Source organism: Spinacia oleracea, chromosome 4, assembly GCF_020520425.1.
Source record: "Spinacia oleracea cultivar Varoflay chromosome 4, BTI_SOV_V1, whole genome shotgun sequence".
In the NCBI taxonomy this organism is placed as follows: domain Eukaryota; kingdom Viridiplantae; phylum Streptophyta; class Magnoliopsida; order Caryophyllales; family Amaranthaceae; genus Spinacia; species Spinacia oleracea.
The window spans coordinates 188,359,253-188,373,423 of record NC_079490.1 but is presented as its reverse complement, the minus strand read 5'-3'; the positions used below and the strand labels follow the sequence as shown (position 1 = coordinate 188,373,423).

The 14,171-nt window shown below is 31.7% G+C and overlaps 3 protein-coding genes across 9 annotated transcripts; 2 read left to right on the top strand and 1 right to left on the bottom strand.

The window, feature by feature from the left end:
- The first annotated feature begins 271 nt into the window (after positions 1-271).
- On the top strand, positions 272-4,642 carry LOC110782617 (agamous-like MADS-box protein AGL12). 2 transcript variants are annotated; one of them, XM_021986782.2, is made up of 7 exons: positions 272-698; positions 2,528-2,618; positions 3,026-3,087; positions 3,157-3,262; positions 3,517-3,558; positions 4,199-4,240; positions 4,317-4,642. In XM_021986782.2, exons 1-7 carry the CDS (start codon positions 517-519, stop codon positions 4,407-4,409), a joined length of 618 nt encoding a protein of 205 aa, XP_021842474.2. In that variant the 5' UTR covers positions 272-516; the 3' UTR covers positions 4,410-4,642. The 2 variants fall into 2 exon arrangements, with proteins under 2 accessions (XP_021842474.2, XP_021842476.2); XM_021986784.2 differs by having other exon boundaries at positions 274-698; positions 3,163-3,262; positions 4,317-4,638.
- Positions 4,643-6,744: 2,102 nt separating this feature from the next.
- On the top strand, positions 6,745-10,772 carry LOC110782768 (GDSL esterase/lipase At1g71691). The gene is made up of 5 exons (XM_021987007.2): positions 6,745-7,260; positions 7,737-7,861; positions 9,691-9,930; positions 10,032-10,281; positions 10,367-10,772. The coding sequence occupies exons 1-5, from the start codon at positions 6,948-6,950 to the stop codon at positions 10,600-10,602; spliced, it is 1,164 nt and encodes a 387-aa protein (XP_021842699.2). The 5' UTR covers positions 6,745-6,947; the 3' UTR covers positions 10,603-10,772.
- Positions 9,691-13,691, bottom strand: LOC110782769 (BURP domain protein RD22). Of its 6 annotated transcripts, none has more exons than XM_056843415.1 (3): positions 13,357-13,524; positions 13,096-13,207; positions 9,691-12,808 (listed from the first exon to the last, which is right to left on the bottom strand). In XM_056843415.1, the coding sequence occupies exons 1-3, from the start codon at positions 13,393-13,395 to the stop codon at positions 12,303-12,305; spliced, it is 657 nt and encodes a 218-aa protein (XP_056699393.1). In that variant the 5' UTR covers positions 13,396-13,524; the 3' UTR covers positions 9,691-12,302. The 6 variants fall into 6 exon arrangements, 4 of the variants coding, with proteins under 4 accessions (XP_056699393.1, XP_056699395.1, XP_056699394.1 ...); XM_056843417.1 differs by having other exon boundaries at positions 13,096-13,204; XM_056843416.1 differs by having other exon boundaries at positions 13,096-13,204; positions 13,398-13,519.
- Between the last annotated feature and the right edge of the window lie 480 nt (positions 13,692-14,171).

Genomic DNA, 14,171 nt, shown 5'->3' with positions numbered 1-14,171 from the left:
TTGATCCGATTTGACACCCCTAGGCATAATCAATTATATAAGTCATTCCAAAGAATCAGAATACTTAAAATTTAACCCATAATTAGCCACCTTGGAAGAGCACTAAAATCTGATAATCATATTAAATATAATAAATAAATACTCCAAAAAAAAAAGGGACAGTCCAACTTCAATTAAATTAAAAAGTTACTCTAATTAAATTATAAAATACTGTTAATTAATTATTAATTAAAGATGCAAAATAAAATGAGTATATAAGAGGATTCAATTCCTAAGAATGGAAAAAAACAAAGGCAAAGCTTCAGTTCCGAAGCCCAAAAAAACTCAAAAATTTAACAAGCGGCAACTCCGAAGCTAGTTCAAACTAGTGGGGGGTTGTTTGCTATTAAGCAATCACAAAAATCTTACATAAATAATTTCATAAATAAAAAAAAAAGGGGGAAATTTGAGTTAATCAATTAGTTTTTGGTTAATAAAATTTAATTTGTGGAAAAAATAAAGAAAAGATCGATCGAGATGGCGCGTGGTAAGGTGCAACTGAAGAGGATAGTGAATCCAGTGCATAGACAAGTTACTTTCTGTAAGAGAAGAGCTGGTTTGCTTAAAAAGGCTAAGGAGTTGTCTGTTCTTTGTGATGCTGATGTTGGTGTTGTTGTTTTTTCACCTCAAGGCAAGCTCTATGAACTCTCTACTAAAGGGTACGTATATTATTATTATTATTATTATTATTATTATTATTATTATTATTATTATTATTATTATTATTATTATTATTATTATTATTATTATTATTATTATTATTATTATTATTATTATTATTATTATTATTTATTATTTATTATTATTATTATTATTATTATTATTATTATTATTATTATTATTATTAATAAAACTTTTATATAAGGCGGTCTTACAGAAAAGACCACCTTGATGTCATATAAGTTAAGCAATAAAATCAATTAGTTAAACACTTGAACTAATTAGTTAAGCACTGAAACAAATTAGTTACTAATTAGTTAAACAATGAAAATAATTAGTTAAACACTAGAACTAATTAGTTAACCAATAAAACCAATTAGTTAAACAATCAAAGTGGTATTTCCGGTAAGGCGGTCTTACACAAAAATTGCCGTTATTATTATTATTATTATGTGGTTACCAATGAATTTTTAGATGTGGTTCTATCAACTTTTTCATTTTTGTTTAGGGAAATTATTAACTTTTTAATTAATACTATGAACTCCTTGGAACTTTTTTGTGAATTCCACAAAAAAAGATCAAATAGTATTCTTACAATAGTACGTAGTATCATTGTCGCGTCACATCATCAACTAATTATGTGTTGTTAAACGCAAAATAAATGTTCTTTTACCCTTTTACTATTATATATTGATGCCTTATTTTATACTAATGATTTCAACACCTTTTAATTAGGTCTTAAAGCTAGTCATTTTCTCAATTGTTACATGTGAGGTAGATGTTTATCATGGAAAAGGGATTGGTGGGGGTGAAGATATGGAGTATATATTTTTGTTCTTTTCAAATATTCTATAAGAGGTGGAGTATTAGGTATTGCATGCTATCAATTACTATTTTCGTTTTGAAATAATCTTTATAGTTACTATTTGTATAAATATTAATACAAAAGAGAAAGAGTACGAGGGTTAAAAGGTTGCTAAATATAATAAAATATATGTGAAGTAACATAATTGTATAAAAAGGACGTGTGTAAAAACAAAACACGAATAAATTAAGAGAAATTAAGTGAAAAGTTGTAAATGTTGTGTGGTAATAAATGTAAGATAGTAAACTTTTATGTCTATAAATAGAATAGAGCATATTATAAAGAATATTATAAAACGTACTAAAATGAAAAGTGTTAAACATCATTTTAACACGGAGGAATATAGGCTAAAATCCATTACGTAGTGATAAATATTTATTGCTTATTATCGAGTAAAGAATTTTGTTGATTTTCTTAGATATTTCGAATTCCATTTTTGTTGAAAATAATAAAATTACTTGTTTGGGGATATTGGGTGTCACATGCACAAGAAAGATAAAGTTAAAAGGCAAGAAATCAGAGACAAAAAACCTACGTACTCTTAATTAATACTAAACAAAAAGTATCTTACAATGCCTGCATATCTTGATTTCTTTCATCATTATTTACGCTAATCCCAGATCTCACAAAATTAATCAATCAGCTTAATTTTGAAAAAGCAATTTGGGTCCAAAATACTAATAACAAGGTTTGCATCATTTTATGTTAATGTGTTTAATGATTATTTACACATTAAACAACTACTCCGTACCATCTAACACCTAATTCACCAAACTCTACACAAGCAGCTAATTCAACTTGATAATACAAACACCTAACGTCTAACAGATCGACAATAAAACCAGCTAACAACTAACGATTAACCGTTAATTGCTAAATATGGCCTTTATATTACACCCGTATGTTTTTAAGCTAATATTCATATTTTAATGATCGTGGTTAACTTTTGTATAATTGGTAAAGAACCATGCAAGGGCTGATTGAGAGGTACATGAAGTGCACCAGTGGTTTTCTCCCGGCTGAATCCGAGACGGACGTACATAAGCGCTTGCTGGTATGTTACACTTTTTCTTTGAGAGCTTTTGGGTTCAATGTTAAAAGTCTTTCAGATAAGCGACACCAAAATGTGATTACTGAAATGCCATCAGTTGTTCCCTAATAAAATAGTGATTAATGTAATACTGATATGGCAATTGAAAAAAGTGTTAAGACAAGACTCATTGATCTTGTTCTTACTAACTTTGATAGAGTATAAAACTAATCTTGAGGATCCAACCATCAGTTTAAGCTTTTGGTTGAGTTGGTCATTTGACATGGTATCAGAGCCAACGTGACGCAAAGGTCACGATCAGCTTAAGGTGCTTTGTTTTGGGGTTGGTCCTCCTTTGACAAACTCTTAGTATTTGGCTTGTTTTTATGTCATGAAATTTACTGGTTTGCTATTTTTTCCCCTTGGTATAGGAATCCAAGGACGAAGTAAACATGATGACTCAAGAGATCAAATTGCTGGAGAAAGGGCTCTGGTATAAGAAACACATGAGCATAATATTACTTCCACATGTTTGAAATAAATTGACTAAAGAGTGTGTTAGTTTCAGGTCCATATTTGGAGGGGCTGAAGGAGCAATGACATTGGATGAGTTGCATGCACTAGAGAAGCATCTCGAGTCATGGATCTACCAAATTCGTGCTACCAAGGTACGTGCTTTCAATATTTTAATTAATACACTCGTTATGCTATTCATATATAGTTCCTTAGGATTAGTCCCTTAATTGAAAAATAATCCACCTGAGTTAAACTAGATGTACTACTTATAACATTTTAAATAAAAAAAACTTCATTAAAAATAGCCTTTTCTAGCCAATCTATGTTGTTACAGAAAACAAAAATGTAATTAAATCAAGCTTGATTATGGTTCACCACATCTAATACACACATTATCGAATTGCAGATGAAAATTATGTCTCAAGAGATTCAAGTTTTGAAGAACAAGGTTAGTTTAAATCTTTGCTCATCTGCTATTATCACCTTTCTATTTTACAATTAATTGCTTGGTTCATGTAATATACTAGTTTCTCTATTTATTTTAGTTACGAGTATTTATTTTGACTGGACAAGTTCGTCAATGTATAACTTTGACCTTTAATTGTGTAACGGTAAAAACTGTAAAAAGCAGATATATATTGACAATATGTGTTGAGACGAATCTAAAAAGACCCAATATAACTAAATAAATATCCACCGAAACCAAGGGAATATAATGCTAAATAAATGTCCAGGAAAATAGAAATACATCTTAATGTTACTTCCTCCGTCTTTTAAAAAGAGATACACTTGGCCGACACATAGTTTTAGGAGAGTGAGATGAATTTATTAAAATAAGATGAAAGTGGGGTAGTTAGTGAATTATTTACTATATTAAAAAATGATGTGAGTAAGTGTGGGGACCACAAGAAAGAAAAAAATATTGATATAATTGAAAGTGGATACCAAAATATATCAAAAAAGGAAAGTGTATCTCTTTTTTTCTAATATTTGAGGAGAGTGTATCTCTTTTTAAAATACAGAGGGAGTATCTTTTTTTTATATTCTTTTGAATTTAATAGAAAATTATTTTTGATGTCATTGTTAAGGAGGGTGTCCTGAGGGCCGCAAACAAGTATCTTCAGCAAAAGGTAGCTATACTTTTTCTTTTCTTTTTTTCGTTAACGTTGCATCAATCAATTGTTACATTGTCTTCCTGACTCGCAGGTTGAAGAGCAATGTGGATTTTTTAACGTTGAACCACTAACAACTAACATCCCTTATGCACTGACTATACCAAATGAAATATATGAATACTAGTTAGTGTACTAACAACATAAATTTCTTTGTAATTAAAGAATAAAATGGAGAAACCAAACTCGGATTTGTAATACCTCTTTTGAGGATGTGTGATGTGTGTCTATTAAAGACTATTCTATCGTTGTCACATTATGTGCTTCTTAGTATGTGATTACTTGTACAATTGTTTGCATTTATTATGACCGTCAATTTATGTATTATTCCGTTGTGTATATTACAAGTTATTATTGTTGTCATCGATTAACTTGTTACGAATTTATACTACGACTACTTATTCAATTTCGTACATTGGGTTTTAGCAAGATTATAAATTACTAGGAAAGGCCAATAAAGTATTAGTCTAGTGGTTAAAATTGAGTATCTGTGTACAATAGTCTCATGCATGTTCGATTCTCTCTGCCCTCATTTGTACTTATATTGTCCTTTTGGCTCATTCACACACACAAAAAATATTACTAGGAACATTGAAATAACAATACTCCCTTATTTGAGTGAGTATAATGGCTCAAATAATTTTTCAACGCAATATTAATATACTACGGAGTACGGAGTAATTTATAATATATCATCATCCATATACGAAGTATATACAATTATAGATATTCGGAGGACGCTCTAATTTACCTAGCTAATATTACGAGGGTAATATTACAATGTCAGATTTTTTTTTTATAAAAGTGGAAATATTATAAATGAACGGAATTTTCCCTGTTTAAGTAAAAAAATAACATAGAGAAATCTCAATGCACATTTATTAATCGTTAAATCACATGCAAAATATCAAACGTAAAGAACATTTTGAGACGGAGGGAATACTAGTATCAAGTTTAGAATGGAGTAAAAAGAGACTGACCCTTTTCTCCTGTGGTGGTTTCTTTTTCTACACTACAAAAAATTGTACCATTAACGACGGGAAATCCCGTCGCTAAAGGCCAATAATCGTTGATTAATAACGGGATTTCCTGTCACGAACCCGTCAAAAAAGGGGGTCGTCGTTAATGGAAAATCCCGTCGTTAAACCGTCATAAAAGACATTTAAGACGGTTGTTCCCGTCTTTGTTTGGTTGTTTGCCCCGTCGCAAAAGGCTTTTACGACGAGATTTTTAACCCGTCGTAATTAAGTTGTCGTTAAAGATACAGATTCTTGTAGGGCTAGTAACCTTCTTTGTTAATAAAGAGGTCTCTTATTATGATTCTTTTGATCATCTTTAAGGTAGTGATTCGAACTTATATATTTATTAATAGGAACTCATTATCTCAACAACAAACACTATTTTTTTGTTGTTAACATGCATGCCTATTGCCTAATAGTAAAAAAACGTAAAATATAAATAGTGGAAATACAAATTGCATAAGTCACGGTTGTATAAAGATAACAATAATGATATTGATGAGCTATTTCCGAGGAGGGTATTAAATTGTAACTACTAACTAGTAACTTGCAAAAAAATGGAAGAAGAAGTAAATGTAGCCAAGTTGGAAATGCAGAGTTTTTAGCAGTAGTTGACTATTGCTAGAATTGTTTTCTATTCGACATATGACATATCACATGCATTCTACTACGGAGTACTCGATACTATACTAGCTCCATCTATCTTGTTTGTTATTGTTACAATGTTACTCCCCTACTCAGCTGATCACAACACATAATTAACAATTTCAACCAACTATATATATTAAAAAAGTTGACACATTTTCCACTATCTATATTAAAAAAATAACCATTCCCTCCGTTTCTTTTTGTTTGTTACGTATTTCTTTTAGGGTATTTCACAATGTTTGTTACGTGGGAGAATTTTTCCTTTTATAAACTTATTATACTGTGCCATATTTTAATTTTAATTGGTCCAATTTTTTTTAACTCATTAAATTTCTTTACATTTTCCCAAGTATGTTAAGTTAGCATTCTTTGTGCTTTTCCATTATTAGTTCATTTTGATAAATAAAACAATCTTATTGGTTGTTGTAATGATTATTGGATTGAGCTTGGATTTATTTTTTTAATAAAAAAGAAAAAGAATCTTTATTATACGTTAATAAACGTGTAAAATTCCAAACATAACAAACAAAAAGAAACGGGGGGTAATATAAAAAGTCAAAATGATGTATGTATTGTAATACTAAGGAAATATATTAATACGGAGTACGTATAAATATAATAATTACCATGAAAGTGCACCTTAGAATTGAACCACAAGTGTATTAACTTGCGTATGCATAATAATAATAATAATAATAATAATAATAATAATAATAATGCGTATTTACATTGCCGCGTCTTACCATGGGCAGTTGGGAGGAGATGACAGTAAATGAAGTGGTCAGAGTTGATGTTTAATACTATCACCAAAGTGCACCTTGAAATTGAACCCACAAGTCAATATTTACACATTTATACAATGTAATTATTATACAAATGCAATTACTACCTTCCTACCAAACTTCTTAGTTCTTACCCTTGTCCACTTTTTAAATACTCTTTTCATTTCCACATTGCACCACACTCTTTTCTCAAACCACCAATTAAATAAAAACAAGATGAGGAGTTTGGTAGTAATGCTAATGTTGGTGGTGGTGGTGGTGGCGGCGTTGTCGATGAGTGCATGCTTAGGCCAAGATTACGGCGGCGATGTAACGACGGCGACACCACCATCGAATGGGAATGGGGAGATGTCGAGGAAAAGGGCGTTAGTTCCGGCCATGTTTGTTTTTGGAGACTCGTTAATTGACAATGGGAATAACAATAATTTGCCTTCTTTTGCAAAAGCTAATTATTATCCTTATGGCATTGACTTTAATGATGGTCCTACTGGTCGCTTCTCTAATGCCTACACCATTGTTGATGCTATCGGTATTTCTTTTTCTCTCATTCAATTCGACCCTTGTTTTTTATTTTCTTGTTATTCTAATTTACGCACGTACATTAACTTTTGTTTTTTTTAGTGTGCATGAATATTATTTATATTTTAGGTGAAATAACTAACAAGGTTTGTGTAGTACTAAACAGTTATTATATTTTCGGAATTTAGAAATGCATTACCAAATCACACATCTAATGATGTAACTAATGATCAATTTAGCTAATTAATTATTTTTGAAGAACGATTTAAATTTTAAAATGTGTACGTTACGGAGTACAAGTAATATTTACCGATTTACTATCAAAGTACTAGAAAGGTAGTAAACCAGGGCAGAGTACTTTAGACTAATGAACTTTGGTACATTTATGAAATATATACATTCAACTTTACTTTACTTATTATGTAATTAAGTTGTGTTCGACATGCAATTAAATTAAATATCTGAGTTTATTTGATAAAATTGCAGCGGAGTCACTAGGTCTGCCACTAACCCCAGCATACTCAGAAGCAAGAGGAGGAGATCAAATGCGTTACGGTGTCAATTATGCTTCGGCTGCTGCTGGCATTCTTGATGCTACTGGCAGGAATTTTGTAAGTTTTTTTTAAACAATAATTTGTTTTCCGTTTTATGTTCAAGATTTATTTTAATTAATTTCTTATTATTTCACTACAAGAAATTGTACTATTAACCACTGGAAATCCCGTCGCTAAAGGCCAATAATTGTTGATTAACGACGTCGCGAACCCATCATAAAAAGGGGCCGTTGTTAATCGAAAATCCTGTCGTAAAATACATCATCTCGATGCCCTTGATCTGCATTAACAAATTTATAGTACTAACATGTAAATATCAATTAGTTTAATTAACTACAAAAAACGTGCTCATTACGTATTAACTTCTCTCTTTTTGTTACTACTCCGTATATAATAATGATGCAAGTGTCTTAGCCCTTTGATTCTACTTTTTGTTACGTTGTTCATACAAATACAAAGTACTCGATCCCATTCAAGTCAAAAGTTTTTTTGACCTAGTGAAGATAAATGTACGTAAAAAGGAATTGAATTGTGATTGGTACTAAATGGAACCAATTAATTATTACGAGTATTTAAAACATACCAGGTCTGTACCAATTACCAAAGCAGTAAATAACCATACCTACTTGTTTTTCTCATGAGGACATTAACTGCCACGATATCAGTAATTAATTGCCTTGTTCCAGGCAATTTTATGTGTGCGCGAGACCGAGTTAGTCACTTGTGTTTTTCTTGGCCTTATACAAATATCTATTATACCGCCGAGTGCATCTAGAGTTAGATACACGTACTAATAAGTGTTTTTTTGGACCAATTGAGTTTTTACTAGTTGTCAATATTTACTAGATTAGGTACAATAGTGCATTTGATGCGCAGTAGATACTCTTATTGACCTGAACGATGTTATGAATTGTGTAGTGACTTGATATCTTATATTCTTTTGAATATTTTGATATTTATCACCTTTTATGTTTTAGGTTTTTGTATTTACCACTTTATTAAATTTAATTTCATATTTCCCGCTCTAGCTTATGAAATATTTTATATTCATCACCTCTTGACGAATTTCATCCAAATTTTCATTAGTGTCATTATTTACCTAAACTTTTCTAATTGAAAACCTAATGAAAGAGGAGAATTTTTTTTTAAAATTGGTTAAGTGTGGCCATATGGACGGAAAATTTGATGGAATCCCTTAAAATGTAGTGAATATAAATATTTTATAAAATTAAGGTGGTAAATATAAAATTATATTTTATAAGGTGCTAAATAAAAAAATCTGAAACTTAAAAGGTAGTAATATGAAAAAAAATCTTATTCTTTTTATATCATTATTTGTTTTTGGTATGTTTTAAACGTAGCCTTTTTATTAGAATTTATTAAATACTCCCTCCATCCCTTAATAGTGGACCTGTTTTGAACAGATACCCTTGTCAATGCACAACTTTGACCACCAATTTCTTTAACTACATATTATAAAAACTTATAAAAATATTAATATTTTGAAAATATATATTAAGATGAAGCCAACAATATATTATATACTAACATTTGTTTCCATATACTCGAAATAAAATAGGGTCAAAGTGAAATATGTAAATAGTGCAAAAAGTCAAAACAGGTCGAGTATTAAGGGACGGAGGGAATATGTGTTTGAAATTAGGGTAATTTCATATTTGAAATTCTTGATAATCCAAACTCGTGAATTACCAAGTCGATCCAGAAATTCAAGTTATTCAACACACCATGTATATATAATGAAATTTATCCTTGTCAAACTATTTTATATTGGTAGCAAATTGAACAATAGATATTGGACTCATAAAAGTTAAATAGTATGTAGTTAAAACTAATACAAGTAAGTTGTTGGATGTGGGTTGTGTTAGGTTGGACGCATACCGTTTAATCAGCAAGTTCGGAACTTTGAGAGCACATTAGACCAAATAACAGCTAATCTTGGGGCAGATGAAATGAGTAGAAGTTTGGCACAATGCTTGTTCTTTGTAGGAATGGGAAGTAATGATTACTTAAACAACTATCTTATGCCCAATTATCCAACTCGAAATCAATACAATGCCCAGCAATATGCAAACCTCTTGGTACAACAATACACCACTCAGCTCACTGTAAGTCGAACGATGGATCGATCAATCTTTCTTCAATATATTTATAATTATAATGATGTACGTGCATGATTGACTACATATATATGTTTGTTGAAATGCAGAAATTGTATAATCTAGGAGGGAGGAAGTTTGCAATAGCAGGATTAGGAATGATGGGATGCATCCCAAGCCTATTAGCACAGAGTCCTACTGGGAATTGCTCTGAAGCTGTGAACCTACTAGTACAACCTTTCAATGCAAATGTCAAGACAATGCTCAACAATCTCAATTCCAAACTTCCTGGTTCTAGATTCATTTACGTCGATATTGCTAACATGTTCCGTGACATCCTCGCTCGTCCTGCTGCTTACGGTACGTACATTCTAATCTTAATTGTTTGGCTGAACTGAACTGAACTGAACTGAATGAAACTGAACTGATATTAATAAAATTGCAGGATTCAAAGTGATCGACCGTGGATGTTGCGGGATCGGGCGAAACCAAGGGCAAATAACATGTCTACCATTCCAAACACCATGCATGAACAGAGAAGAATACGTATTTTGGGATGCTTTCCATCCTACATCACATGTCAACGTTATCTTAGGAAGGAGGGCCTTTAATGGTGGTAGCGACGTTTCTTACCCCATGAATATTCAACAGCTTGCTACTCTTGATATTCAATCTAACTGATCGATCATAATACTACCTACCAGTACCTACCTAGCTTCTCTTCCTTCTTACTTAATTATCATAATACTACCTATCATTAGTGTTCTTAATTAATTATTGTGTTTTAATACTACCTATCATTTCTAATTACCACTGATTTGTCCTATATATTCTTCTGTTATTGATTATCATATTCTATCATTATATACTAGCTAGCTAGCTAGCTAGCTAGCTTGTACCATGCACGTATGTAGTACATACGATTAGTGTACGTCTTATGATGACTTTGCAATTAAGCAAACTAGTACTATTTACTGATAAGACCTTGTACACCACTATTTACTTTTTTAAAAGTAATTTATATATGTAAGAAAAATACATTAACAAAAACAAAAATACCAAGGAAGGGCATTAACGTGAAAGAAAATACATTTATACAAGTTGATGATTACGACATTTACATGTAGCTAGCAAATGTACGGTGGCACACATGATAAAGTTTTAACTAAGAATAACTAGGAATTAGGAAGCATAGGTGCTTATTTACCGGGCCTTGTTAATTTCCCGTTATCACAGTACTGCATATATAGGGCTGCAAATGAGCCGAGCCGAGTCGAGTCGAGTAATAACCTTATCGAGCTAAGCTTGTTAAGGAACATTGGTATTCGAGCAGGCTCGAGCTTGAACGAGCTTTAATTTTTTTTGTTCGAGCCAGGCTCGTTTAATAAAATACTTTCTCGGGCTCGGCTTGAGCTTGCTCGTTTGTATTTCGAGCTCGAGCTCAAATCTTAACGAGCTTTAAACGGGTTTTAGTAAATGATCGAAAACCTATTCAATTCAAGGGTACTTATAGTGGCCATAAAGATTGACGAAATATGAAGAAGTAGCTAATTTGGAAGTCCAGCAAAATTCTTGTTGATTGTCGTGATTGAGAAGACTAAAAGAGGAAGCAGGAAATATGAATGTATAATTGACAAAATTCAAGCAAATATGCATTGACTATTGAGTTTCTAGATATATAATTCCTAAAATTTGTTTACTTTTTACCATATTAAATTTAGACTTTACCATTATACAAAATAATACATATTCTATATTTAAATTTGTATTATTCTATTAAAATATTTTACAAGCTATAACGGAGTTATAAACGGGCTACTAACGAGTTACAAAAGAGATATAAACGGGCTGTTCGTGAACAATAACGAGCCGAACGGGATGTTGTTCGAGTAAAGCTCGTTTAACAAACGCGCCTTAAATATTTGCTCGAGCTCGTTCAATTGCTTAATGAACGAGCTTTGACCGAGCTTTGACCGAGCTTGTTCGCGAGTTGTTCGCGAACGTCCTAGCTTATTTGCACCCCTATGCATATATATACATATATATATATATATATATATATAACTATAGTACGTACTTGAGCCCTGAACCTAAGCTAGGATCCATATGTGGAAATTAACACATTAGTTAGGATTTAGGATTTAGGATTTAGGATTTAGGAAGCCAAACTAAATCATTTCCACTAAGGAAATGGCATATAGGCTTACTCCCTGGCTTGATTTTAAGAAGTTGAAACGCCAAATGTTTAGGATTCCACGAAGAAGTATCCATATGACAAGCAGCAAACGCGTTCAATTGCTTCCCGTTAGCACCAATCAATGAAACATCATACATCTTCGTCTTCTTTATGTTGTGACAAAGAAACACCGCGTATGGGTTACTCATTGTACCTTTTGAATGTTGTATTCCATAACACTTTTTATGTCGTGTTCCATAGATAACACTGTTACCTTCAAGTTGTTATTTTTTCCAAACTTATAATTAACATAATCAACCATACCCTTCAATGAAGTTGCACAGTATCGGACCTCTCCTTTAACACCATTATCTGCACATTCTTTGACCGTCTTTGCAATATCTTGAGCAGCAATTGACTTAGGGTCCACGGATAGATGATTAAGGATCATTTGGAGCTTGTTAGATGACACAACGGACTTTGATTTTGGTAAAAACTTGGCTTCATTATCAGTTTTAATCAAGTCCAGTTTCATTTTTAATTTCTTGAGTAACATCTCTTCTGTAAAGTACATGACTCTGCCATCTTGAGGTAGTTGCGCACCCGTAAAGCCACGCTTGTACAAGGGTGCCAACCTTTCGAAATCATGATCCATATTGGTGTGTCCATAATTCATTAGGTTGAGTTTCGTACTAATTCCATCCTTTGTACCTAAATTACCATAATGCAAAGCAAATCATCCTTAAAAGTTGATTCAAAAATATAAATAAATTAAATCCAAAGGTACTGAAATGTTACGTTGTTGAAATGATGACATCTTTAGTACGTGGTTTAAGTTGATATTGTGTATTTGTGTTTATGGTCTAATTTGCATGGAGAAGGGATGAGCAGGTCATAAAAACATTAATTAATTTATGAAACAACAATTAATGAATTATGAAGTGAAACAATTAACATTTAATGAATTATGAATTATGAATTATGAATTATGAGCGGACCTAGTTCCAAAGAATCCTTGACAAGTTTTGGCATAGGGATGTTGCTCAACTTTGCCTTCCAGTATAATTCAGCAGGCGACTCTGCGCCATGGCTTGGTACCAAGGCCAACTGCTACAAATGGAAACAAAAACAATATAATATTGTAAACAAAAGAAATATAATTAAAGGCAATATATCAATCTTTGTAGAAATTATATATATTGATTTAAATAAGTTATAGCTAGAATGTTGATTTAAATAAGTTTATAGGTTCCACGTACGTACTCTAGCGCAAAGTAGATAAACAAAAAGAAAAACATACACCAATAACTGCAAAAATCACAAGCACAAAAGATGTCATGATAGAAGCGATTTTTACTAATCGTGTTTAGAAAAATAAAAGGAAGATCTTAGTTGTGTGAGATATAATGGCCATAAGAGTGGTCCTTTTATAGGACAATTAAGTTATACTTGTCTACTATGCAACTTGTATATTGGAGTTTTCCAACAGTCATTAGCAGCTATGGCCTCCCAAGTTTAAGCTTTATGCAACTTGCATTGCCAACACATCTATCGTTTTCGTGGTCGGGAAAAGGGAAAAGGGAAAAGGATGTCTATGGTGCATTGTTGCTCCATTTCCACATAATGCAACTAATTAACTTTATCTATTCGGAAAAAAAAAAAAAAAAAAAAAAAAAAGAGACCGACGACCGAGTAAATATTGTACATGGATAGTAAAGTGGTTTATAAAGAGATATTAAAAAAGTACCCAGTAAAAAACAAAAAGGGACCAACGACTGAGTAAGAATTAGTTGTAAATTGTAACAAAATAGTACTCCCTCCGTCCCTTAATACTCGACCTGTTTTGACCGAACATGCTTGCCAATGCACAACTTTGACCACCAATATCTTTACCTACGTATTATAAAAACATTGATATTTTGAAAATATATATATTAAGATGAAGCCAAACAATATAATATATACTAACATTTGTTTTCATATACTAAAATAAGGTCAAAGTGAATTATGTGAATAGTATAAAAAGTCAAAATAGATCGAGTATTAAGGGACGGAGGGAGTAAACGTTAAATGT

Excerpts from the sequence above, each read along its gene's own strand:
- LOC110782768 (XM_021987007.2), top strand. The coding sequence starts at position 6,948 with ATGAGGAGTTTGGTAGTAATGCTAATGTTGGTGGTGGTGGTGGTGGCG. Across the intron at positions 7,261-7,736 it reads CACCATTGTTGATGCTATCG|CGGAGTCACTAGGTCTGCCA; the intron begins GTATTTCTTTTT and ends ATAAAATTGCAG. Across the intron at positions 9,931-10,031 it reads AATACACCACTCAGCTCACT|AAATTGTATAATCTAGGAGG; the intron begins GTAAGTCGAACG and ends GTTGAAATGCAG.
- LOC110782769 (XM_056843415.1), bottom strand. The coding sequence starts at position 13,395 with ATGTTTTTCTTTTTGTTTATCTACTTTGCGCTAGAGTAC. Across the intron at positions 13,208-13,356 it reads TCTACTTTGCGCTAGAGTAC|CAGTTGGCCTTGGTACCAAG; the intron begins GTACGTGGAACC and ends TTCCATTTGTAG. Across the intron at positions 12,809-13,095 it reads CAAGGATTCTTTGGAACTAG|GTACAAAGGATGGAATTAGT; the intron begins GTCCGCTCATAA and ends ATGGTAATTTAG.
- LOC110782617 (XM_021986782.2), top strand. The coding sequence starts at position 517 with ATGGCGCGTGGTAAGGTGCAACTGAAGAGGATAGTGAATCCAGTGCAT. Across the intron at positions 699-2,527 it reads TATGAACTCTCTACTAAAGG|AACCATGCAAGGGCTGATTG; the intron begins GTACGTATATTA and ends TAATTGGTAAAG. Across the intron at positions 4,241-4,316 it reads ACAAGTATCTTCAGCAAAAG|GTTGAAGAGCAATGTGGATT; the intron begins GTAGCTATACTT and ends CCTGACTCGCAG.